Source organism: Podarcis vaucheri, assembly GCF_965113315.1.
Source record: "Podarcis vaucheri genome assembly, chromosome: 7".
Lineage (NCBI taxonomy): Eukaryota > Metazoa > Chordata > Lepidosauria > Squamata > Lacertidae > Podarcis > Podarcis vaucheri.
In genome coordinates, this window is record NC_138765.1 from 84257190 (window position 1) to 84283490 (window position 26301).

General features: G+C 49.9%; 2 protein-coding genes, 1 long non-coding RNA gene and 1 pseudogene across 7 annotated transcripts in view; 3 read left to right on the plus strand and 1 right to left on the minus strand.

Annotated features, from left to right (window-relative positions):
- Positions 1–1328, plus strand: part of SPEN (spen family transcriptional repressor) — a 66883-nt gene extending 65555 nt beyond the window's left edge. For all 4 annotated transcript variants that reach the window (XM_082230845.1, XM_082230846.1, XM_082230848.1 and 1 more), the window contains one exon: positions 160–1328. In XM_082230845.1, the coding sequence (XP_082086971.1) occupies positions 160–291 (132 nt within the window). In that variant the 3' untranslated portion in view covers positions 292–1328. The remainder of the gene's footprint in view (positions 1–159) is intronic.
- Positions 1329–2779: 1451 nt separating this feature from the next.
- ZBTB17 (zinc finger and BTB domain containing 17) lies at positions 2780–26301 on the minus strand (the record flags this gene model as incomplete). The annotated part of the gene is made up of 15 exons (XM_082229943.1): positions 2780–3160; positions 5561–5650; positions 6293–6508; positions 7462–7592; positions 8447–8567; positions 9941–10057; positions 11835–11922; positions 12045–12345; positions 13624–13766; positions 15153–15415; positions 16329–16442; positions 18905–19072; positions 21390–21578; positions 24132–24338; positions 25908–26301. 15 exons carry the CDS (start codon positions 26299–26301, stop codon positions 2889–2891), a joined length of 2814 nt encoding a protein of 937 aa, XP_082086069.1. The 3' UTR covers positions 2780–2888.
- Positions 3157–5057, plus strand: LOC309536500. Its single transcript, XR_014221529.1, has 3 exons — positions 3157–3448; positions 3768–4345; positions 4693–5057. It is a non-coding gene; the product is annotated as an uncharacterized lncRNA (long non-coding RNA).
- On the plus strand, positions 20731–21215 carry LOC309536473 (small nuclear ribonucleoprotein E pseudogene; annotated as a pseudogene). The gene has a single exon. The product of its transcript is annotated as a small nuclear ribonucleoprotein E pseudogene (transcript).

Here is a 26301-nt window from a genome sequence, read left to right on the forward strand (position 1 = left end):
CAAGGTGGAGCCTGTTGAGTTCGATTCACAGGAGCCCAGGCCTTTCAGCACAAGTGGCTGAGGGTCTGCCCTTTGTGCTCCTGCCTGGGGCGAATGTGTTGGCCATTGAGAGCTTGTGTGGTCACCCTTTCCCTCTCCTTTGTGTTTTCTCTATTCCAGCCTGCCTACGTCCTACAGATCTTCCCACCCTGTGAGTTCTCCGAGAGTCACCTCTCCCGCCTCGCCCCAGACCTCCTCGCCAGTATCTCAAACATCTCTCCTCACCTGATGATTGTCATTGCATCGGTCTGAGTGGCTTACAGTTACGGACTTCTTTCTCCAAGGCCCTACAGCAAAAACAGAGAGACCGTGAATGACGAAGGAAGGGAGGATGGACGGAAGGGATTGGACCCTCCTGCCCAAAACTCTGGCTTTGTAGTGGCCGCCATTCTACCTTGTATGTTTACATATTGCTCTAGTGAAGACGGACACCTGAGGCACTTCAACGAGGCAGACTGGTCCTGGGAGCTGGTGCCTCCTTGGGGGAATGAAAGGAAGGCTATTTTTTTTTACTTACGAAATAACTTAAAAACAAAAAGAGGAGGAGGAACCAGAACTGCCTTTGCACTAAATCAGTGACTTTGGACCTTTGCACAGTTAAAGATTTGTTGTGGCGTTCAGGGTGGATGTCTCGATACACGCACGAACTTGCGTTGTGGACTTAGAAAACGCAGGACCTGGGAACTTCCGCTCCAGTCTGCGGGTCAAGGAGCATTTCACGATGCGTCTCCCCACTCCTTCTCCCGGATGACCCCGCGCGCTGCCCCCCTCCCCCAATGCTGCAGTTGCCTCCTCTTCCTCCTCCATCATCTGGGATGTACAGTTTACACTGAAGCAAAGCAAAACACAAAAGGGAGAGAACTATTTCCCTTCCTGGTGGGATATGCAGGACTCTGTGGGTGTGTGTACATAGAAATATATATATATATATAATATATATATATATATAAATATATAATACTGACTTTAAAAAGAAATCTGATCCCCACAACATACTTTTTTTTAATCTGTGCCAAAAAATGTGTTTTCAGAGAAAATCTTATTTTCATACTCAGACTTTGTATTTGTCACTCATTTGTAAGTGTGCTTCATTTAGACATTGCCGCCTCCTACCCGCCTCTCCCTGTTCCTTCACATGTGGAAGTGTTATACACTTGTACAGACTTTTTATCTCCTCCTCCTCCTCCTGTCCTTGTCGTCCTAACAATTAATTTATGGAAATGTTTTCTCAGCGCCGTTTTGTTTTGTGTGTCCATTGGATTACAAACTTTATTAAAAAATACAAGACATTCCAGTCTTTGGTGTGCTGTGTGCAGCTGGCGGGGGGACGGGACCGTAATTTATTTATTGATTGTACTTTCAACCTCTTTGCCTTCTGCTAGCTTGATTCTCATCTGGTACTTTAAAATTATTATACCCACTAGCACCCTTAACCCTAAAATGCCAGGTATCTAATTTCAGGCAGTCAGAGCCTGCTTTTGCCTGTCACGGGAGATGGAACCCACGGCTGGTGTCTCAGCATTTTCTGTCAGTCACTTGAAATGTGTATATAGGAGAAAAAGGCTGGGGTGGGGTTTGAGGATGTTTGCTCTTCGTTCTTGTGGATTACAGTGGGGCCTTTAGTGCAGTTTAGTCTGGATCCAACCCTACAAAGAAACTATGCCATTTAAAAAAATGGAATTACATGAGGTTCTGCAAATATAGCATATCTTTGCTTCAGGGTGGGTTAACTCCTTATTATCCTTTCTGGAGTGCGTCGGAGCAGAAATGTGGGTGTTGTGGCATTTACCTTACATGGTTTGAGGCCGTGTGAGAGAGCCCAGTTCCAAAATGAAGCGCCCCATCCACACACACACCCGGCTCATGGAGAGAGAAGCAGCAGCAGATGTACAAGGAGAAACCATTTTGTCAGCCAGAGGAAGTGCTGGGGTTCAATCTCCAGCTTCAAAAATAAATAAATGAGGCTGGTAAAGTTGTTTTAATTCACCTCTTCCCTAGCTGGAGCATCTTTCTCTACCCTGCCGCCTGCATCTGCCAAAATATTGACCAAATGCAGCTGAGGAGAATCTCTAGGAGACCCAACACTGATGACCTGCCATTTTTCAACAACCAGCTTCCTCATTTCTCAACCTCGTCGAATAATTGGACACCAGAAAACTTTTTCTTTTAATACAGTGCTAAGGGATTTTTAAGGGACGCGGGTGGCGCTGTGGGTTTAACCACAGAGCCTAGGGGCTGCCGATCCAAAGGTCGGCGGTTCGAATCCCCATGACGGGGTGAACTCCCGTTGCTCAGTCCCTTCTCCTGCCAACCTAGCAGTTCGAAAGCACCTCAAAGTGCAAATAGATAAATAGGTACCGCTCCGGCTGGAAGGTAAACGGCGTTTCCGTGCGCTGCTCCGGTTCGCCAGAAGTGGCTTAGTCATGCTGGCCACATGACCCGGAAGCTGTATGCTGGCTCCCTCGGCCAACAAAGCGAGATGAGCACCGCAACCCCAGAGTCGGTCACGACTGGACCTAATGGTCAGGGGTCTCTTTACCCTTGAGGGATTTTTCAACAGGCTGCTGAGACAATACCCACCAAACAGTGTGCATTTTGAATCAGACGTTAGAAAATAATGGCCTTTATTTTGTTTCTAAATATTAACACAGATGCAGGAGCTTCTCAAATACAGAAATAATATTTTTTTTTACATTGGTAACGCCATCATCACCTCCTTAAAATAGCTGCTTGTGAGTGAACAGCCAGCAGCACCTTAAAACCAAACCACACATGCCGCCCCCCCCCCGACAGCAGCGTATAGTACAATCCATACAGGTCCCCTTGCCCCTCCGCACCCAGCCCTCCCTTCACTCTGCAGTCTGTGGGGCCTCTGTGGGCAGAGAAGTGGGCTGGGCCTCGTTGCCATCCCTTGTGCGGAAGAGCAGCTCCCCTGAGGGAATGACCTGTTCAGGCTGCCAGGCAGCAGTGGGGGCACTGTACTGCTGGTAAAAGTCTGTGTCCGCCTGGAACATCACCAGGGCTTGGGCTGTGTGGATGCGGACGTGCTGGGCCAGGCTGTTGGCATCCAGGAACTTCTCCCCGCAGGAGTCGCAAGCGTACAGGATTTGGGTGTTTGGATCTGGAAAGACAGGACAAAGCCAGAAGACAGCAAATTGCAGGAGAGCCGGGGTGGTCAGTCCCATCTGTTTTCTTTGAAAGCACTTCATCCCAGAGACAGTCATACAGAAAGGCCGAGCAGTAGGGCCATGGGTGAATCGCTTCAAACGGCCCCAGCCACCCATCCTACAAATCATAGCTTTCCGTAAAGAAACCAGGGAGGTGTAGTTTGTCACAGGTGCTGAGACAAGGTGGAAGGGCTCTCCCACAGGACTACAATTCCTAGAGTTCCCTGCGAAAAGGTATTACAGTGGTGCCCCGCAAGACGAATGCCTCGCAAGACGGAAAACTCGCTAGACGAAAGAGTTTTCCATTTTGGAGGTGCTTCGCAAAACGAATCTCCTATGGGCTTGCTTCACAAGACGACAATGTCTTGCGAGTTCCTGCTGGTTTTTTCCCCTCCCCCCCCTTTTTCTAAGCCGCTAATCCACTTATCAGCTGATCCGAACAGCAGATAAGCCGCTAATAGCGCTAATCCGTCAATGGGCTTGCTTCGCAAGACGAAAAAACCGCTAGACGAAGAGAATCACAGAACGGATTTTTTTCGTCTTGCGAGGCACCACTGTAAGTGTTAAACCACTCAAGAAATGTAGCTCTGGGGGGAGCTCTCTGCACTACACTTAGCACCAAAGAACTGCAGTTCCCAGGATTATTTTGGGGATGCCAGGACTTGTTTGAAGTGGCACGGCATTTTAAATGTCTAGTGCATGGGTAGGCAACCTAAGGCCCGGGGGCCAGATCCGGCCCAATCACCTAAATCCAGCCTGCAGACAGTCCGGAAATCGGTGTGTTTTTACATGAGTAGAATGTGTGCTTTTATTTATAATGCATCTCGGGGGTATTTGTGGGGCATAGGAATTTGTTCTTTTTTCTCTCTCCAAATTATAGTCCGGCCCCCCACAAGGTCTGAGGGACAGTGGACCGGCCCCCTGCTGAAAAAGTTCGCTGACCCCTGGTCTAGTGCAACTGAGCCTGACAACAAAGTACACTTTGAAAACTTGTGCACACCTCTTGCCCCGCTGGAGGGTAAGCAGACCCAACAGCATGGCAGGTGGCAGAGGTGAATTTAGGGCAAAGCCCCCCCGACTGAAGCCCTTCTATTTGCAGACGAGTAAATCCAGGAGTGAAGCTCCTTACTGTTACAGTGGTGCCTCGCAAGACGAAATTAATCTGTTCCGCGAGTCTCTTCGTCTAGCGGTTTTTTCGTCTTGCGAAGCAACCCTATTAGCGGCTTAGCGCTATTAGCGGCTATTAAAGGCTTAGCGGCTATTAAAGGCTTAGTGGATTAGCGGCTAAAAGGCTATTAGTGGCTTAGCGGCTTAGAAAAAGGGGGGGGGAGCAAAAAAATCGGAACACTTGCAAGACGTTTTCGTCTTGCAAAGCAAGCCCATAGGGAAAATCGTCTTGCGAAGCAGCTCAAAAACGGAAAACCCTTTCGTCTAGCGGGTATTCCGTCTTGCGAGGCATTTGTCTTGGGGGCACCACTGTACTAAGCACGTGTTCTTTTCCTTTACGTGCACCTTTTTAAAAACCACCACCGTGAACCTGTATTTAGGTACATTTAAAAGCCAGCTTTTAGTATTTTCCTCTTTTATATAGGGATACACGGATGAACAGGGACGCGGGTGGCGCTGTGGGTTATACCACAGAGCCTAGGACTTGCCGATCGGAAGGTCAGCGGTTCGAATCCCCGCGACGGGGTGAGCTCCCATTGCTAGGTCCCTGCACCTGCTAACCTTGCAGTTCGAAAGCACCTCAAAGTGCAAGTAGATAAATATGTACCGCTCTGGCGGGAAGGTAAACGGCGTTTCTGTGCGCTGCTCTGGTTCGCCAGAAGCGGCTTAGTCATGCTGGCCACATGACCCCCGGCCAAGAAAGCAAGATGAGCGCCACAACCCCAGAGTTGGTCATGACTGGACCTAATGGTCAGGGGTCCCTTTACCTTAAAAGCCGGCTTTTACTATTTCCCTCTTTTATATAGGGGTACATGGATGAACAGCAAAGGGTGATGGGGCTGTAGCCCCAAACAGCTGGAGGGCACACACTGCTGCATTACTGAAGGATGCTAGGAAAAAAGAGACCCTCTAGAAATCCAACATCTCTGATAACTGTAAGAGTTGCATCCCTTTTCAAGCTCAACCCCATCACCTGAAAGGCCAAAGAATGGGGAAGAGCATAAAACAGCTGGTCACGCATTGGGGTGCTGCACCCTTGTGGCCAGATTTCTATACTGCAAGCTTCTAGAAACAGCCCGGCTTTGTGTTCTGTGCAGTTACTGAAGGTCTGAGCTGTGACGAAGAAGCTGAGCCAAGGGCCTCCTTTGGAGGGGTAGTGGCCCACACGCTCCCAGATGGACGCTCACCTGCTTCCTGCACTTGCTTCACAGCCTTTGTTATTTCAGCCTTCAAGGCTTCCGTCTCGTCGGCTGTGACGGGCGCTGCCACGGGGACCACTGCAGAGGAGAATCACGGGGGAGTTGAGCAGCACACAATGGAGGCCCCGTGGTCACCCAAGCCAGCAGAGGGGCCTTTTGCATTGTGGTGGGGACCCTTCCTAGCAGCAGGGAGGGCTTAAGGAGGGACTGAAATACGGGGTGCGGGGGGGGGGGGAGAAAATACCCTAAATACCCTAGCAAAGATTGTTCCACGGACAGGGAAGAGGCTGTAGCTTCAGTGTGTTAGATCATCTGCTTGGCAGGCTGGTTCTAGGCATTCAGTTTCTAGCAGCATTCCCAGCCGGGAAAAACACCCCGTCCCCATTTAAAACACTGGAGAAACTGCTCCTCAGCGTAGGCAATGAACAAAGGAGGAGAAAAGCCACCCTGCCCACAACTATTCAACTTTGGGTGAAAACCAGAAGGCTTCATTCGTTTGGATTTCAAAATTCAGCTTGCCAGCTCTTTTGCAACCTCCTCTATTTGCCAAGGATAATAGAGTAATAACAATAAAGAATAAAGCAAGGGAGGAGGAAAATGCAAATTGCTCGGGGCGCTCGTGAGTTCTGCAAGCATTCCTTTTTAAGGGGAGAGCCCCACCCGAGTTCTCCCTCAGGCTTCTCAGGTAAGAGAATGGCAAGACCAGGATCTCCTGCTCACCTGTCAGCTGTGTGACTGCCGTGGCCGCCAGGGCTTCCGTGGCCAGAGTCACCATCTCGTCGGACGCCACGGTCACGATGTTGAACTCGTCGCCCTCCCCGTGCTCCAGAACCTTCATCCCGGCCTTGCCCTGATGGACCGTCTTGACGTGAGAGCGGAGGTTGTCCACACGGTTGAAGCCGCGGCCGCACTTGTCGCAGAGGAAGGGCTTCTCGCCTGCAGGGGGTCCAGGATGGTGCAGAGGCCTCAGCAACCTGCCAGCTGGCTGCCTCTCACTGGCCTCTCCCACAGAGAGGTCCAGCAGGGCCCCACCACTGCGTAACACTCCCTGCTCTGCACATGACTATAGCAGTCTCGCTGTGCCTATTCTGCCTCCACGGTCTTGAGGCAGTTTGCACTCTCAACGGATACCAAGTGGGGAGGGTGCTGCTTTTGCACTCGGGTCCTGCTCGTGGGATTCTCTATGGGACATCTGGCTGGCCAGCGGGAAGACAGTGTTGGTGTCTTGCCAAAATAAACTTCAAACCGCACGGCTAAAACAAGAATTCTCTGTAACAACAGGCATCTTTATCAGGGCATGTGGCGGAGTGCGCCTGCCAGAATATGCGAAAGTTTGTGAGCCTGTCTCTCTGGCCAAATAGCTGAAGGGTGAAGAGATCTGCATATACAGTGGTACCTCGGTTTTTGAACGTAATCCATTATGGAAGATCAAAAACTGTTTCAAAACATTCAATAACCGGAAACTCAATAGGCAGCAGCCAGGCCTCAGGATCTTGCACTCAGTGGAAGCCACGTAACATGTTCGACTTGGGAGGTGTGTTTGAAAACTGAAGCATTTACTTCCGGGTTTATGGCGTTCGAAAACCCAAATGTTCATCGATGGAGACGTTCAAAAACCAAGGTACCACTGTAGTTCTGTTTCTTATTTTATATGCAACTTGCAATGTAAATAATAAAGAATTTAAGGAATGAACTGGATAGGCACGGTGGTTATTCCTGATGTGGGAGTTTACCAAGAGCAAGCTGGACTGATGCTCCTGTGCAGGAAGACTTTGAGTAACTCTGCTGAATTGAAGAAAGGGGTGGCGCTGATGCACTAACAGACAGGAGGCCGGAGTGGGCCTGGCTGGATGCAGCTGCCCCAGGGCTTTCCCTACAGCCAGACTCACCTGTGTGGATGATGATGTGCTTGGAGAGGTCACCCACGTTCACGAAGGCCTTGTTGCAGACGCTGCACTTGTGGGGGCGGATGTTGTCGTGGTGGCGGATGTGGTTGGCCAATTGGCTGGACTGGACGAACCTGAGGGGGGGGGGCACAGAAACAGAACTGAAACGTGTACAGGACTTCTAGGTATTCAAAATGTTTCCCTGGATTTATTTAACAGAATTTATAGGCTGCTTGACTGTACAACAAACCAACAAACCTCAAAGTGGTTTGCAAAAATACGAAACAAGATTTTCTTTTACTTTCAACAATAGTCCAAAAAGGTCAGCTACTGAAACGAGCTAAAATTCAGCTTGACTTTCTAAGCATTTGGACAGGCTTCTCTAAGCATAGGTAAAAGGTAAAGGGACCCGTGACCATTAGGTCCAGTCGTGGCCGACTCTGGGGTTGCGGCGCTCATCTCGCTTTATTGGCTGAGGGAGCCGGCGTACAGCTTCCGGGTCATGTGGCCAGCATGACTAAGCCGCTTCTGGCGAACCAGAGCAGCGCATGGAAACGCTGTTTACCTTCCCGCCAGAGCGGTACCTATTTATCTACTTGACTTTGACGTGCTTTCGAACTGCTAGGTGGGCAGGAGCAGGGACCGAGCAATGGGAGCTCACCCCGTCGCGGGGATTCGAACCGCCAACCTTCTGATTGGCAAGTCTTAGGCTCTGTGGTTTAACCCACAGCGCCACCCGCGTCCCTATCTAAGCATATATCTATATAAAATAATTGGAGGGCCCAGTTTAATCTCCCGCCCTGCCTCCATGTTTAGCAAACCCCCCCCCCAAAAAAAGCTCAACACAAATACTTTGTTTTAGCACAGGGTACACAGATCACCTCCCCCCCCATGCAAAAACACAGCCCCCAGCCCAGGATGGATGAAGATGACCCCTGAACCCTGAAGCTCTCCCTAGGCCAGGCCAAGAGCCAAGAGAGGGGCCCACCTCTTGCCGCAGCGCTCGCAGACGTAAGGCTTCTCCCCGGTGTGCTGGCGCACATGGGCAATGAGGGAGCTGGCTTGAGTGAAGGCCTTGCCACAGATCAGGCACTGGCAGGGCTTTTCACCTGGGGAGAGAAGGGAGGGGAGGGTAACATCACGGGGGCGCAGGGATGGCCACCTACTTGGATGGCTTGAGGACTACAAGCTTGCTTTATTGTTAAGGAAAGGGACCACTTTGCATGCAGAAGGTCCAAGGTTCAATCTTCCGAGGTTGTCCCTCCCATATCTTCCTAATGTTTGTGGGGTGTAATCCATTGGTACCGTCAAGGGCAACATTCCTTATTTCCCAAGAGTGGGCACAGGCAGGGCAGGGGGGCACCCAGTCAGTGTAACTTCCTGTTCCACTGGTCTGGAGCAGCCTCCCCCTGCATGGGACCTGGGCGATGCGCATGGCTCTGGCTGACTCCATAAAAGAGCCGAGTCATGCAGCCATTTTCTCAGTCGTCTTATTCTCTCTCTTCTTATTGTTCTTTTGCTGCCATGCTGCTCTCCTGCAGCCATTTTGTTATCTTAATGTAATTTCGCCGTCTGCTGGCTCTCAGCCAGCAGCACATGAGTTCAGTTTCCATATGAGATTAACTCACACTTTGTTTGTGTAACCACTAAAGTAAAGCCTGCCTTTCAGGGATCACATCATGAATTAAAATTTGAGTAAATGTTGTGTTACTTTGCTCACAAAGACTCTTGTCTTTATTCTTTTAAGAGGGATTAAAGGGGACACCAGGAAATAATCTTAACTAAGAGATTCAAACGAATTCACAAACTAGCTTCCGGCTATATTGAGGGCAATCTGCTCTGCTACATCACTTTTTTATGATACGATATCTTTATTGTCATTGTCCCATACAGAACAATGAAATTGAAAAATCTACATAAGGCATTCAAAACCCCCTAAAAACTCTGAAACCCCATTTTTAAATACAATATACTCCTACAGAGACCCCTTATACTGCGTTTAAAACCAGAATTGCGTTTGGGTAGAAACTGTTTCTCAGGTGGCTAGTCCTAGTCTTTATAACCCTGTGCCTTCTTCCAGAAGGCAGTGTGCAACAAGGGGAGAAAATGCTCTTGACAAGGTGTATACAAACATTAGACGGGCATAGCATGAGTGAAGGAAGGCTAATACTTATTCAATATATCCTTTCCTACTATCCTTAACATTCCCACAATGTTTAGCTGGAATTTCCACGTAACTTGAACCAACAGATTCTAATGACAAGGGAGGAGATTGCAACTGAACACGAGGAAGAATTTTCCAACAGTAAGAGCTGTTTGACAGAGGCCTGGGAAAGCGGCGGACTCTCCTTCACTTCCGACTCCATAGAACTCTATGATCCTATGAGCCCCAGCAGGTCAGGGCTGGGAGAGACACCCGGCTGGAAGAGAGCAGCTACAACGCCTTCTCTGACCACCGCCCCCCCCCCCCGGCCAAACTCACCCGTGTGGATGCGGACGTGGCGCTGCAGAGCCCCCGGGTCGGCAAACTGCCGCTGGCAGTGCACACAGATGTACGGTTTCTCCCCACTGTGGATGCGCAGGTGTCGCTTGAGGTTGCCTGTGGGCAAAGGAGAAGGAAATGTGGAGAGGCTGTCGGAGACTGGCAAGATTTTTTTTTTAATTTGCATTTTATTTATTTGTTAACATTCTTATATTACAGTGGTGCCTCGCAAGACGAAAAGAATCCGTTCTGTGATTCTCTTCGTCTTGCGGTTTTTTCGTCTTGCGAAGCAAGCCCATTGACGGATTAGCAGATTAGCGCTATTAGCGGCTTTTAGTGGCTTATCGGATCAGCTGATAAGCGGCTTAGCGGCTTAGAAAAAGGGGGGGGAGGGGAAAAAACCAGCAGGAACTTGCAAGACATTGTCGTCTTGCGAAGCAAGCCCATAGGAGATTTGTTTTGCGAAGCACCTCCAAAACGGAAAACTCTTTCGTCTAGCAAGTTTCCCGTCTTGCGAGGCATTCGTCTTGCAGGGCACCACTGTACATCGGTAAACGTCATATTACATTACAGGACTTACTATAATTTCCAACATGTATACAAAAATTATATACAAATTTTTTATACCTAGAAAGAAAATGAAACAAACAAACACACAAAAACGAGAAACAACAAAACCCCCCCAAAAAATCATATACAAACCAACACGCTAGACTTCCTGTCTTTCCCATTGTATATTCCTTTTTTACAAATGAACGTACTGTTATTATTGTATATTTCTTTACATATGGAGACTGGCTAGATCAGGAGGAGTGGTGGAAACCGCCTTTCCCCAGGGAAAGCGCCGAGGGAGAGGATTTGGATCCAGGCCTCCTGGTGGTGAACAACTGGACACACCCCAGAGGAGGGGAAGAGCAGGGAGGTACTAGAGGCTGGGAGTTTGGAGGCTGGTGAAAAGGGGGAAACGAGCAGGTGTCCCAACACGGAATAAAGACGGGAGTCAGACTTGGCAGCTTCACTCCTGCCAGTGTTTCTGCCGACAGCCTCTTTGCTATAGAAACAGAGAGGGGCCCAAAACACAGGGAATGGAGCGAAGTGGGAGGTGCAAGACAGCCCAGGCAACTGCTTGCTATAGTGGAGTATATCTCAGGAGTCCCCCGAGTCCTTACGGGGTCCTCGCTGCAGGATCACATTCACCCAGCTGCACTGGCTCCTGGTGGAGTACAGGATCAGGTTCAAGGTGCTGGTTTTAACCTTTAAAGCCCTATACGGCCTAGGACCCTCGTACCTATGGGACCGCCCCTCCTGGTATGTCCTACCTTATGGTCTTCAAACAAAAACATCTTGGAGGTCCCAGGCCACAGAGAGGTTAGGCTGGCCTCAACCAGAGCCAGGGCTTTTTCGGCTGTGGCCCCGATCTGGTGGAACGCTCTGTCACAAGAGACTAGGGCCCTGCGGGACTTGACATCTTTCCGCAGGGCCTGCAAGACAGAGCTGTTCCACCAGGCCTTTGGCCAAGGCACAGCCTGACCCCCTCCTTCGGTAATCCTCCCAGAACTCCAGCCCAACGGTTGCCATCAAATTGATTTGAACTGATTTTAGAATGAATTGATTTTAGAATGCTGTATTATTTTACTGTTGTTAGCCGCTCTGAGCCCAGCTTCGGCTGGGGAGGGCGGGATATAAATAAAATTTTATTATGATGATGTCTTCTGTTCTGATTCCTTAACAAAACGACGAACTGCAAGTGAGTTGACGTTGCCTCGTTTCTCTCCGATATGCAAGCAGACTATGCTCTGGGTCACCTCCCTCGACACAGGCCCCAGACGGGCTGCGGGCAAAGGAGGCCGGGGGCCAGCCAGCCCGTCTGGGCGACCACCCAAGAACCACGTACCTGACGTAGTGAACTGCTTTCCGCACTCCCGGCACTTGAGGGGTCCATCGGCAATGTGGATCTTCAAGTGGGCCTTGAGGTTCCCCACCTGGCAGCAAAGGCAAGAGACCGGCTTAGAGAGGGGCTGGGGGGTGGTCCCAAACACCCGCAGGCGTTCCACCCCCCCCCCAGCCCGAGCAGGGGAGCTGCCCTCCAGCCCCCCAGCCTTACCTGGTTGAACTTCTTCTCGCAATGGGGGCACTTGTGCTCTTTGTGGGTGTCGTGGGTCTCCAAGTGGCGCATCTTGGAGGTGGGGTCGGAGAACGAGCGGCCGCAGTAGTCGCACCGGTAGGGCTTCTCCCCGCTGTGGACCAGCTGGTGGCGCTTCAGGTTGCCCGAGGTGGTGAAGAGCTTGCCGCAGTCCTCGCAGCGGTACTTGGCCTCCCCGGTGTGGCGCTTCTTGTGCAGGTTCAACAGGCTGATGAGGCGGTAGCTCTTGCCACACTCCTCACAGCTGTATGGCTTCAGGGGGCTGGAGGGGGGGGAGAACGGGGGAGAGGGGAGGGTCACCGATGCTACCGCCCACCTGACTCCACAACTAACAGAAGCGTAGAATCCAGGGTGGGCGAGAGGGAATGAAGGACAGCTTTGCAGAAAGAAAAGATGCCGTTAACCGGTGGAACCCCTTGCTGCAGGGAGGCGCAACAGTAAGGCGGTTTTACAGAACAGCTTCATGCTTAGGAGGACGGGCTGGCACCTCAAAGGCTGTGGTTGTTTTTGTTTTAATTATGTATTTTGTGTTTTCATCTTGCAATTTCATATTATGAACCGCCCTGAGACCTGTGGGTATTAGGCGGTTTACAAATTTAATAAATTTGAAGGGACGCAGGTGGCGCTGTGGTCTAAACCACAGAGCCTAGGGCTTGCCAATCAGAAGGTTGGTGGTTCGAATCCCCGTGACGGGGTGAGCTCCCGTTGCTCGGTCCCTGCTCCTGCCAACCTAGCAGTTCGAAATCACATCAAAGTCAAGTAGATAAATAGGTACCACTCCAGCGGGAAGGTAAATGGCGTTTCCGTGTGCTGCTCTGGTTCGCCAGAAGCGGCTTAGTCATGCTGGCCACTTGACCCGGAAGCTGTACGCCGGCTCCCTCGGCCAATAAAGCGAGATGAGCACCGCAACCCCAGAGTCGGCCACGACTGGACCTAATGGTCAGGGGTCCCTTTACCTTTACGTAATCATGATTTTACGGTCAGGAGGTGGTCCTGGGTGCAAACATCAGCTTTGTTTAACTACCGCCGAGAAGATCTGCTCGTAATGCCCACCAAGAGGTCGGAGGCTCATGGAGCCTCCCCACAACCCTGGGAGGAGGATGGCCGTCGTCAGCATTTGCACCATTTATGCAGACAGAAGCTGGGCAGGGAAGGCTGAGCTGTCAGCACAGGCACCGCACGGCCGCCACGACTGCCAACGGGAATCCTTCCGCTCCTTCAGTGTGGTGTAGTGGTTAAGAGTGGTGGGCTCATAATCTGGTGAACCAGGTTTGCTTCCCCACTCCTCCACATGCAGCTGCTGGGTGACCTTGGGCCAGTCACACTTCTCTGAAGTCTCTCGGCCCCACTCACCTCACAGAGTGTTTGTTGTGGGGGAGGAAGGGAAAGGAGAATGTGAGCCGCTTTGAGACTCCTTCAGGTAGTGATAAAGCAGGCTATCAAATCCAAACTCTTCTCTTCTTCTTCCTTCATGAGGCTGCCCGTCCCACCGCAATGCCTTCCCCTCCTGGATCAGCCTCGCTGGCCACTGGCCACCTACCTGTGTGTCTTCTCGTGCGCCTTGCAGGCTGCCGGGTCAGAGAAGGCCTTGCTGCACTCGCGGCAGGTGAAGGGCTTCTCCCCGGTGTGGATGCGGATGTGTCGCTTGAAGTTGCCTGTGTGAGTGAACTCCTTCCCGCAGTCCTGGGGGGGGGGAAGAGAAGGAGGCGGCGGCTTAAGTGGTCTCCTCACCCCCTCGCAAGTGGACGCATGCCGAATTTTCCAACTTTCAAAATTCCCAAAATTAGGGGTGATTTTAAAAGTTGTTACACAACTCAGGAATTCAAAACCTATTGTGGTTTAGTTAACATAATTTAGTTTGGTAAAGCACTATGTAAAAAAATATGAGGAATTTTAAAGGATTTTAAGCTTGCGTTACTATTTTTCATGGGGGGGGGGGAAATGTGCGTGAAATTGCATATAAATCGTCAAAAAGCGAATGCACCATCAGATTGGCTCGCCAGGTCTGCCTGAGCGTAACAGACAAAGAGCAGAAGCAACAAGAAGACAAGAAAATATAAGCAGAAATAATCAGGATGCATCAATGCCATCAAATTGAATATCTGCTGATGGAAATGAAGAGCAAAGATGCTCAGGATGGAAATGATGGAAGTCATGAACTGACATTAGGAAAACCAAGTACCACTTCTAATAAAAAGATGGAGTACAACGCATTAAAGATGCATAATGCTTGCAGAGCATCAGATATGGTGTTGGGCCTGCGCGCCACAGCTGCCGCCGCACCACTGTCGCCTTCTTCTGTGCGCAGTGAGCCAGATAGAATATATCTCTACTACTTCACTCCAGAGAAAGGCTCAAAGAAAGAAACACCAGCTGAAGTTATTGCTTGTAATCTTGTAGATAACCCACCTGCAGGCCGTTAGAGGCAATTCTACAAATGTTCACACCAGTCAGGAGGGTGATGCAACAGGTAGAGGTCAAGCTCAGTCGTAAGCTGATCTGGTTGGTTTCTGCCCTCCACACCGAGTTCCCCCTGTGACACGTGACCATGGCGTCCGATAGGGAGGCCTTGTCCAACAGCAAATGGACAGGTAACGTTGGCAAGATGCAAGATGTTGCTGCTGAACTTAAAATGGCTGCTTCGTCCACCATACTCTCAACTGGAGAGCCTCTTACTTCTCTTCAGTGTCATAAAGGATCTGTCCTACTGTTTGGCATCTGTCTGTCTTGAGAGACAACTGAGGAGCGTGGCTACTGATCAAGCATACAGGTCACCCAGGCCATAAGGACAGGATCTGGCCTTTCTTAAAATTGGCCCAGTGAGCTATTCAAGGTGGTTGGTAACAGCACCCAGGTTTTGTTGCAAAAACCCCCAACAACTTAAGGCTGATAGTGAAATACCATGGTTTGCCTGTCCTATCACTGTTGGTTCAACATCAAAGTAAAACATTCTGGGGTAGAAGGTCCATGCCACATCATGTTTCAGCTGCAGAAAGTTAGGCTGCAAAAGGTGGCTGCAACAGATGCTCTTTGGCCAACCATCCATTCCGTGGAATGATAATCTCTCACCTCGCACTTGTGGGTGACCGACCCGTAGGTCTTGGACTCGGTCCTGTCGCTGTAGGTCCCCGAGCGCAGAAGCCGGGCATCCCCTGCGTTCTCTCCCCCGGAGTCTGTGCCCCCCGACTCTTCCTCATCCTGGGAGTTGCCGTTGGCCAGCTGGGCATCATGGGCCTGGGAAGGGACCTCGGCCTCCGGCGGCACTGTCCCCTCGCCCTTGCCTTCCAGCTCTACCTCCATCTCAGAGGGCAGCTTCAGGTCAGAGGGCTCAGCTAGAGAAACAGAGAGAAAGAAGCAGTCGAGTGGGCCACCTGCGCTAGACGCCATCTTGTGGGAGCCAACAGCGTCTAGGCGGCTGCAGCTGCCTCCCCAAAAACCCTTCCCCCTGTACCCTCCTGGATTACATTCACAAAACCAGCAAGGCGGGCGGGGTTTCTGGAGGGCATCTAGCCTGACCCTCTGCTAAGGATCGGGATCTTGCAACGTACAGTCCCCGCCCCAACAGAAGGATGCCCAGGCGATGCTTCTGAGCTTGAGGTGGGTGGTGCCCCCCTGGCAAAGGAGCCCCCTAAGGTATGCCAAAATTTGCCTCCCTGCCTTGTCCACCTGCATTCTCTGCCCTCTGGAGGAACAGAGAAAACAAAGGTCTGCTCTGCCTTCCCCCCCAGGCAGCCTTTCAGATACTCGGAGGCCATCTTCCTGAAATCTTCAGCTGGGATCCCTGCATTGCAGGGGGTTGCGCTAAATGATCCTCAGGGATCCCTTCCAACTCTGCAATTCCATGGGCTACTTTTAAAACGAGGCTGCATTTTAATTTTTCTCCCATTATTATGTTTTTATTGTAATTTTACTGGTGTTAGCCGCCCTGAGCCCAGCTCTGGCCGGGGAGGGCGGGGTATAAATAAAATATTATTGTTATTATTTAAATAATAATAATAATAATAATAATAATAATAATAATAATAATAATTCTCTGATTCTATGAACCTGAATCCTGCAAGCCTCATCTGTTGCCCTTCTGAGGTGATACAAGAATGTTCTCCCCAAACAGAAGCTTGCTTGGTGCCCTCTTGACCTACAGGCATCATGGGCAAAGGGAAAGCATAGATCCTTTGGGTGCCACACAGAGATCACCCCCAGAAGCACTCAAGAAAGGCTTTCCGCCCTGCTGCTGTTGCCACTCACCATCCTCTGCAGCCCTCGAAAGGGCGAGTTTTGGGGCAGCGCTGCTTTCCCCAGGGGAGGAGTCTTCCGTCTGCGAGGTCTCGGGCATTGGGGAGGAGACGTCATCTTCCACAGCTGAAAAAAGAGAGGAGTTGGTCACATACCCCTCAGCGCTAGTGACCAACAGACATGGGGATAAGGGGCAACAATTCAGAGAGAGGGAACAGGAAGCAGGGCAGGATTTGATGGGGGGGGGGGAGGAAACAGACAGCCTGGACTATCAGACGGAGCCTGCTGCAGATGTTAAAATCAAGTCCCACCCAAGGGGCTAGATCTCATGAAAGAAGAGTTTTGGAGTTTGGATTTGATATCCCGCCTTTCACTTCCTTTAAGGAGTCTCAAAGCGGCCAACATTCTCCTTTCCCTTCCTCCCCCACAACAAACACTCTGTGAGGTGAGTGGGGCCGAGAGACTTCAGAGAAGTGTGACTGGCCCAAGGTCACCAGCAGCTGCATGTGGAGGAGCGGGGAAGCGAACCCGGTTCCCCAGATTACGAGACTACCGCTCTCAACCACTACACCACACTGGCTCTCGCTGAGTAATACAGTCTTCCTAAAGATTTAGTTTGAATTTCCTCCTCTTGGTCTTCAGATCCCACACCAGCCTTCCCTAGCCTGCTGCCCTCCAGATGTTTTGGACTACAGCACCCAACACATCTGGAGGGAATCAGGTTGTGAGGGAATGCTGTCCTGCACACGGATCACTGGGCTGCGATTAGGGGGTTGGACTAGATGGCCTTTGTGGGACCTTTTTATTCTCTGTAAGAAACTTTTGAAGCGTCTTAAAATAAGCTCTACTTGGATTTTTGGCCCGTTTCACTGCATCAGGCAAGGCACCCAAGGTTTCGAAACAGATTTTTAGGTTTTGTTCTGAGATGTTTCTTTCTTTCTTTTTAATATTTTTTATTGAATGATTTTATGTTACAAAAAACAATACAACCATACTACCACTAAATATAACTAAGAAATAAAAATTGCATACATCAATATTTAGTTTGTTATTTGTTATTTACCGTCTTATTTCCTCCCAAACATTCCATACAAAAACACACATATGTGCAGACACCCACACCCAAAATGATAATAATGAAAGTAATTATTTTCCCCCTTACATCTTCCAAAATCTTTTCAACTTTGACTTCCTGTCACGTCCCTTTGCATATATTTTATCTTACAATTGAATGTACACAAAACAATAAACCTTTCTATATAAATTTTCCAATACATTCTGAAAGCATAATAAATCCTTACTTGTTGTCCACCTCCTTTTAGTTCCTTTATCACTCGAATGCTAGCACCGAGTCAAAACTATTATTGTATTTTTGAACATATCTTCTATAACCATCCCATTTCCCCGCAAATTTTTGCTTTGAGTTTCCTCTGAGTTTGCTAGTCAATTGAGCCGTCTCCACCAATTCCTGTAATTTGATTTGCCAATCTGTTATTTTTGGAGCCTCATGATGTTTCCATCCCTTGGCCACAAGTATACGAGCCACTGTGGTTGCATACAAGAATACCTCTCTTAGATTTTTTGGGATCTCTTTATCTAAAAGACTTAATAGAAATGCCTCCGGTTTTTTGTTCTGAGATGTTTCAGTGTGCCCTGAGCTTTGGGAGGACTGGAATAGAGGTGGGTTTTTTTAATAAATTGCTGCCGTGATCCCAAGCCAGCTCTCTCCCCACCACACGGAGGCTTCTCCCAAAGGAAGCCCCCCCGGTACCAAATCAGACCACTGCTCAGCCAAGCTCAGTATTGCCCACACCGATAGGCAGCAGCCCACAAGGCAGGGAACATCCTCAGCCAAACCTGGTGGTTCAGGGAATCGAACCAGGACCTCCTGCATGCTCCTACTGCTCAGCTACTGAAACCGAAGGAAACGCTAGTCCTTGTGGCTCCACATAAAGGGCTGATTTAAACAGAGGCTCAGGAAGCAACACTGGTCCATTTGACTCAGCGTCGCATGCGCTGACTGGTGGCAGGCTCTCTGGAGACATCAGGATTTGAACCCGGGTCGCGCTGTGGGTTAAACCACAGAGCCTAGGACTTGCCAATCAGAAGGTCAGCGGTTCGAAGCCCCGCGACAGGGTGAGCTCCTGTTGCTCGGTCCCTGCTCCTGCCAACCTAGCAGTTCGAAAGCACACCAGTGCAAGTAGATAAATAGGTACCGCTCCAGCAGGAAGGTAAACAGCGTTTCCGTGCGCTGCTCTGGTTCGCCAGAAGCGGCTTAGTCATGCTGGCCACATGACCCGGAAGCTGTACGCCGGCTCCCTCGGCCAATAAAGAGAGATGAGCGCCGCAACCCCAGAGTCGGCCACGACTTGACCTAATGGTCAGGGGTCCCTTTACCTTTACCTTTTACCTTCCAAGGACCAAGCAGGAGTGTTTCAACTGAGCGAAAGTTTTCATTTGCTTAATTACTGTTTGTGCCCTTCACTAAACCATTCCAGGGCAGATTGTGAAAATACCACAATGTAGACAAATATGATTTACACATTTAAGTCCGGCTCTATCCAAGACCCCTGGTTCCCGGTGCCTACCTGAGCCCTTGCCAGCTGCACATTCAGCCTCCTCCTCCTCCTCTTGTTCCTGTGTGGGATCCATGGCCGCCTCCTTCTGGATGCTGCTAGGTGGGGGCTGTGGGGTCTCCTCCAGATCCCGGGGGGTCTCTGTCGCCTCTTTACCCCCACCAGCCGTTTTCTCCTGCCCTAGGAAAGAGAGGGGCCAAAACCAACTAGGACAGACTCCTCTCAGCTGTGACCCCAGGAGAGCAGTTCTGCTACCAGATGCTGAGCCCCCACCCACTTACCCCATCTGCACAATGGGCACAAGGGCTGCCATGATGACAAGAACTTGAGGAGGTGCTCAAGGTGGGGGGTCTCCCTCTTGGTGGACCGCAAGCTTAACATGAGCCAGCTGTGTGATGCAGCGGCTGTATTATGCCCTGCCAAGATGATCAAGGGTCTGGAAACCAAGCTTTATGAAGAACAGTTGAGAGAACTCCCCTTCCTTGGCAGGTGATTTTGGTTTTTTGTATAATTTTTATTAAGCTTTTCTATTTTACATATTAGAATATTCATTTAAACAACCTTAAATCAACGACTTCCCTTCTCCTCTTTCCATGGTTCAATTTACATACCATAAATCTCTGCATATTTTACATAAGCTAAACCATTCAGTATTCCATTGTTAGATCCATCAAAAATTATCTACACTGTTGAATTTATCTAATACTGCCAGCGTTTTTAAATGTACACAATTTTTCACCCATATATTCCATAAACATTTTCCAATCATCTTTAAACATATGTTCTTCTTGTTCTCTTATTCTATAAGTTAAATCTGCAAGCTGTGTATATTCTATCAGTTTAAGTTGCTATTCTTCTTTGGATGAGACCTCTTTCGTTTTCCATTTTTGGGCTAACAAAACACGGGAGTGGCATACGTAAATAGTCTTTATTGACACCTGGGAATTTCCATCTGAATTATCCCCAACAAGAAGGATTCTGATTTTTTTGGAAAGGTACTTAAACATTTCCCCCTCCAATTCATTATAAATTATTTCCCAATACTCCTTTACCCTGTGTTACAAGTCCAGCACAGTTTTTAAGTAGAGGCTGTGTGGCCATCATGGATGCTTTAGCTGAGATCCCTGCCTTGTAGGGGGTTGGACTAAATGATACATGGGTTCCCTTCCACTTCCAATAATCATAACAACAACAACAAAAATAAATATTTGGAAGGGATAAAGTGAGGAGGGAGAGGAGTTGACCGTTGGCTGCCCCGTCCTGCCTAAGTCGGCTCGTCCTGTCAGGAGTCGTTCCCAGCCCAGCAGCAAGAATTCTCATCGCAAAGCATTGGAAGACACAAGATCTACCCACCTTGGAAGAATGGCAGATGCAACTAATAGACTATATGGAAATGGCGGAAATGACTGGCAGAATCCGAGACCAGGGAGAAGAGTCGGTGGAAGAAGATTGGAGGAAATTTAAAACTTATTTGCAGAAATATTGTAAAATTTTTGAATGCTGATGACATTGAAATGAATTGAAGGGGTTCTAGCAACAAGGTAAAATGTAAGATGGGATTAATAATAGATAAACTAATAGGACATGAATTTGCTGAACCAATTTTTAAAAGGGATACAAAAATGGGAGACATGAGGAAGTCAGGAAAATAAGTTAACTAAAGATGAGAAATTAAGAGAGGGAAATTTTGTTTTTCTTTTATATGTGTTTTTTCTTTTTCTTTCTTTGTGTTTAATGTCTGTATTTTTGTATTTTGTAATTTTGTATCTTTTTTGTTTTTGTATTTTTCTAAACTTTCTATTGATAAAACCTAATAAAATATTATAAAAAAAGGAGTCGTTCCCAGCCCAGCTGCCGGCCATGGCGTACCGCAGGCAAGGCCAGAAGGTGCAGAAAGTGATGGTGCAGCCCATCAACATCACCTTCAGATACCTACAGAATAGGTCCAGAATTCAGGTGTGGCTGTATGAACAGGTGAACATGAGGATAGAAGGCTCTATTATTGGATTTTATAAATATATGAACTTGGTTCTGGATGTTGCTGAGGAGATTCACTCCAAGACAAAATCAAGGAAACAGCTGGGTCGAGTCATGTTAAAAGGAGACAATATTACTCTTCTACAGAGTGCTTCTAACTAGAAATAGCTACTGAGTCTGTTTTGCTTATTATTTTAATCTTTAAACCTATAGAAGAAAATATGCAGCGGTTTAATGGTATCACTCCCAATTCTACCATTGGTGTCTGAAAAGTGAAGAATGAAGCCAGTTACTTAATTCATGCTTGCATAATTTTCAATAACTTTTCCACTTTGGTGTTGAATTGTAGTTCTTTATAAATAAAACTTTTTGCTAAAATATAAATACATATTTGACTGAGACCCCCTTTTGGGGCTCATGGACCAATCTCCCCAGAGATCTAACCAGGGATCGCCCAGAAATCTAGAGCAGTGCCCCCCGTTACCTCCCTGCTCCCACAATTACAACCACAGCCCCATACCAGCTGTTGGGGGGTCTCCCGGGCTGTCCACTGCAGTTTCTGCCGGTGCCGACAGAGTCCTCAGGGAGTTGCAAGCGCTGATGATCTCCTGCATCTGAAGGAAGCCGGCCACAGCCAAGACGTCCTCCACGTTCTCCAGGCTCAGGTTCAGCTTGGATGTGTACATGAACTCTAGCACCTGCTCGAGACCTGGAACAGGCACGGACAGGCAGTCAGCGCAGACCAACGGCTCTGCTCTGCCTTCCACAGTGGGAGGCAGCAAGGCTTGTGGATGCCCGTTTCTGGGAACCACAGAATTGCTCATGTGCTCAGTTCCTGCTCGCAGGCTTCCCATAGGTGCATGGCTGGCAGGAGGCAGGACTAGATGTGCCATGGGCTCTGCTTATGTTCTTATGACAGACCATCATGGACTCCCCCCACCTGCAAGTAAGGCAGAGTGAACCCTAGTGCCAAGGGCTGGATGGCCTAACAGGCAAATTGAGCACATAGTCTAAGGCAGGGGTCAGCAAACTTTTTCAGCCGTAGGCCGGTCCACGGTCGCTTAGACGTTGCGAGGAGCTGGACTGTATTTTTTTTGGGGGGGGATGAACGAATTCCTATGCCCCACAAATAACCCAGAGATGCATTTGAAATAAAAGCACACATTCTACTCGTGTAAAAACACCAGGCAGGCCCCACAAATAACCCAGAGGTGAATTTTAAATAAAAGCACACATTCTACTCATGTAAAAACATGCTGATTCCCGGACTGTCCGCAGGTTGGATTGAGAAGGTGATTGGGCCGCATCCTGCCCCTGGGCCTCAGGTTGCTTACCCCTGGTTTAAGGCATCCGCAAACCAGGGGCACCAACAATTTGAAAGAATTTGATTTTAAAAAATAGAAAGCCATCATGAAGGAGCCATCATGGGAAAAAGCCAGAAGTTTGCCAGAACCTTCCTCTGCACACTCTTCTTTTAAAAACCGAATCTCATAGTTTTACAAAGCTAAAAATGAAAACAGTAAAGGCAAGAAACACCCCATATTCCCCACCCTCCCTAGCCATTTTTCTCTTCCCTTTCTATGACTTATTCCCACCTAAACTGGATGGGGGTGGGTGGGGGGGACATGTCTTGTTCATGCAGATTAATGTGAAGAAATCAGACCCAGTCCTGTGTCGCACATGACATACACACACACATGGAGGTTACGTTGTTTTACAAAATAAAATTATATTTTGTGGTTTAGTATCCAATTTTATTTATTTTAATTCTGTATTTATTTATTAAGTAATTTATATGGTGGGACATGGGTGGCGCTGAGGGTAAAACCACAGAGCCTAGGACTTGCTGATCAGAAGGTTGGTGGTTCGAATCCCCATGATGGGATGAGCTCCCGTTGCTCGGTCCCTGCTCCTGCCAACCTAGCAGTTCGAAAGCACCTCAAAGTGCAAGTAGATAAATAGGTACCACTCCGGCGGGAAGGTAAACGGCATTTCCGTGCGCTGCTCTGGTTCGCCAGAAGCGGCTTAGTCATGCTGGCCACATGACCCAGAAGCTGTATGCCGGCTCCCTCAGCCGATAAAGCAAGATGAGCGCCGCAACCCCAGAGTTGGTCACGACTGGACCTAATGGTCAGGGGTCCTTTTACCTTTACCTTTTAATTTATATGCCACCTCGAAACTTCAAAGAAATCTCTAGGCTCCTTCTGGGGACTAAGGAGGCACCCACTGCTACTTTTCCGGGGGTGCAGCAGGGACATCGGGGGACAGGGTACTGGGTGGCCCAGAGGCACCGCCAGGGCCCAGTCATACTTCCCCCAAGGTGGTTTTTGCTCAAGCCTGACTCTGCCTTGGATCTCTGGCCCAGAGGTGGGAAGGCACAACTTGCCCCATAGTTTTCAGAAGGGGGCTGCTGCTGTTTGCCTTGCATGGGGAGTGCAACGTGGGTCCCTTGCTCGACTCACCTGGAGCCATTCACTCTGGACTCACCTTGCTTGACTTACCTGTACTCGTTAAGAGACTTGGACTGGACTCTGGGAGGAACCAGGGTTCAAATCTCTGCTCATTCATAAAGCTCTCGCTCTCCCTAGGGGCCAGTCACTGCCTCTCAGCCTAACCTAGGGCTGTTGTGGTGATTAATTGAGGAGGAGGGAACCATGCAAACCACCTTGAGCTCCTTAGAGAAAAAGGCTGGATATAATGCAATCCATCAGCTCTGCAGGCCCCTTCCTGTGGGACACCTGCACAACCTAGGCTGGCTGCTTCGGGGCCTGGTGGTCATTTGGGCCCCTTTTACAGATAGGTAGCCGTGTTGGTCTGCCATAGTCAAAATAAAAAAATTCCTTCCAGTAGCACCTTAAAGACCAACTAAGTTGGTTCTTGGTATGAGCTTTCGTGTGCATGCACACTTCTTCAGATACACACTACTTAGTTGGTCTTTAAGGTGCTACTGGAAGGAATTTTTTTATTTTGACTATGGCAGACCAACACGGCTACCTATCTGTAACTGGAACCATGGAAGGCACCACATTGAGCCGCATGAAATGGAAGTCCATCAGTGTATCTGAAGAAGTGTGCATGCACACGAAAGCTCATACCAAGAACTAACTTAGTTGGTCTTTAAGGTGCTACTGGAAGGAATTTTTTTATTTGGGCCCCTTGCAACTGTTATCCTGGCCAGCTAGTCATTTCCCTCAAACCTGCATTTCACAGACCATTCAGGCACGGGATAATATCCCGCAACCCCGTCCGCCGCTGGGCCCACCTGCCGCGTTGCTGATGTCCAGGTGCACCACGTCCTTCTGGTCCACAAAGAGCATCCTGAAGTATTCGCTGCAGGCCGCCAGCACTGCCTTGTGGGCCTTGAAGTCGATGCCATCCACCACAAAGGTGCAGTCGCACAGCAGGCCCAGTTGCCGCTGCTGGTTCAGCTGCTCCAGCACCTGCTTGCTGTGCTGAGGGAAATCCATGGCTGCGGGGGGAAGAGGCAGGAGGCCGTTGAGCAAAGACGCCCCTCCTCTGACTAGGCAGGCTTCCCTCTGCCCCAGCCGAAGAAAAGCAGTATGCAGTTCCAAGCCTTCACCATCTGTCATGGATGTTTGCGTTTTGATACCTGCACTGCAGGGGGGTTGGACTAGATGACCCTCAGGGGTCCCTTCCAACTTTACAATTCTGTTGACAACCACCTCTGCACAACAGAAGGGGATGGGGCTTAGCTCAGTTGGAGAGCACCTGCTTGGATTGCAGAAGGCCCCAGGTTCAATCCACAGTGGCGCCTCCAGGTAAGGCTGAGAGATACTCCTGCCTGAAATGCTGGAAAACTGCTAGCAGTCAGTGTAGGCAGTATTGAGCTAGATGGAACAACAACGGGATTCAGTATAGGGCATCTCCCTCCTTTCCAGGAACAGCCCAGCAAAAGCGAGGCCGGATCCCCCTGCAGCAAATCAACACACTAATCCTGAGGCACATCTGAAGAAGTCTGACAGCTGTCACTCCAAACAGGCTGACCCTTCCAGTTATATCCTCTTTTTCTAGGATGTGTATTTGCAAAGGGCTCTGCTGCCCTTAAGTGTTGCTGCTCTCAAGATGAGGCAAATCAGCTTGTTCCCATTTTACAAACACTCAGAGGTGACTTATTTCCTTGGTCCTGGGGCCCAGGTGGGACTTGAACCCAGCTCCCCTCCTCCAACACCTTCAATCTCTTCCTTCATGGGGCCAAACTCCCCATCCCACCCCATTAAGAGCACCCATCACCTGCCCCACCACCACAACGCAGAAAGTGGACAGGCAGCAAAGGCTCTCCCGGGTTTCAAGCAAGGGTCTCTGTCTCAGCCCTCCCTGGAGATGCTGCCAGCAGGGACTGAACCTGGGGCGCTCTGCATGCCATGCTCCAACCACTGAGCAACAGCCCCTTCCCCTCACCCGAATACGCTTTGAACCCCCAAGTAAACTGTCACAAGCTTCCTGCCCCTCACTGGAAAAACGGGGCACAAGAAATAATCCTAACCGGACCTTTGTGTCTCTCCCCCACCCTGAACAAGTAAGTCCCACCACCCCACATTTCTTTTTTTTCCTATTTTTAAATTCCAAATTGTATTTCCAAACACAATACAAATGTTACTGACCTGAATTTCCTCACCCTCAGAAGCACCTGACACTCGGGTGTGTGTGTGTGTTGGGGGGGCAATTGGCCTCCACAGGCGGGCAGCGCCCTCAGTTATCCCCTTCCTCCTCTCCCCCTTCCACTGCTCGCTTTCCTGGACGCCCCCTTAACCTCGATCCCCCACCGCACACACCCCTATTGCCCCCCCCGCTTGTTTCTTCTCCCCTCCGGCCCCCCAACCCCCCCCCAGATTGCCGCCTCTTTCAATGCCCCTCATTAGCTCCCCGCCCCCCCTTTACAGGCAGCCCCCGGCCCCCTGAATTCCCCCACCTGCTGGCTGGCAGCCCCCTCCCCCTGACAGGCAGCCCCCCACCCCGGCTGCCTTCCGGCCCCTCCCCTTCCCCGAACCCTCCCCCTGCCCCCACCACCTCCCCGCACCTGCTCTCCGGCGCGCGTCACATAATCCCGGGCGGCGGCGGCGCTCAGAGTGACACGGAACAGACAAAGGGCGCCGCCATCTTGGGCCCGGGCGGAAGCGGCGTCTCCGTAGCCACCGCCCTCTTTCTCGACGCGCATTCCCCCCCCCCTCTTTCGCTTTGCGTGCATGGCGCGTCCAGTCTCGCTGGCGGAAAAGGGGCGGGGGCAAAGGAACGGCTGGCACGTGACGCCGGCGGCTCCGCAGCGTCTCTTGGCCGCCATGACACCAGAGGCAGGGACAAGCACTAGAGGCAGCGCAGTTTCTCCGGGGGTTAGGGAACCGCAGAGATTGAGGGGGACCCGTTGCCTGCTTCTCCGCCCATTCATTTCTTCTTTTGCTCTTTCCCCCCCACAT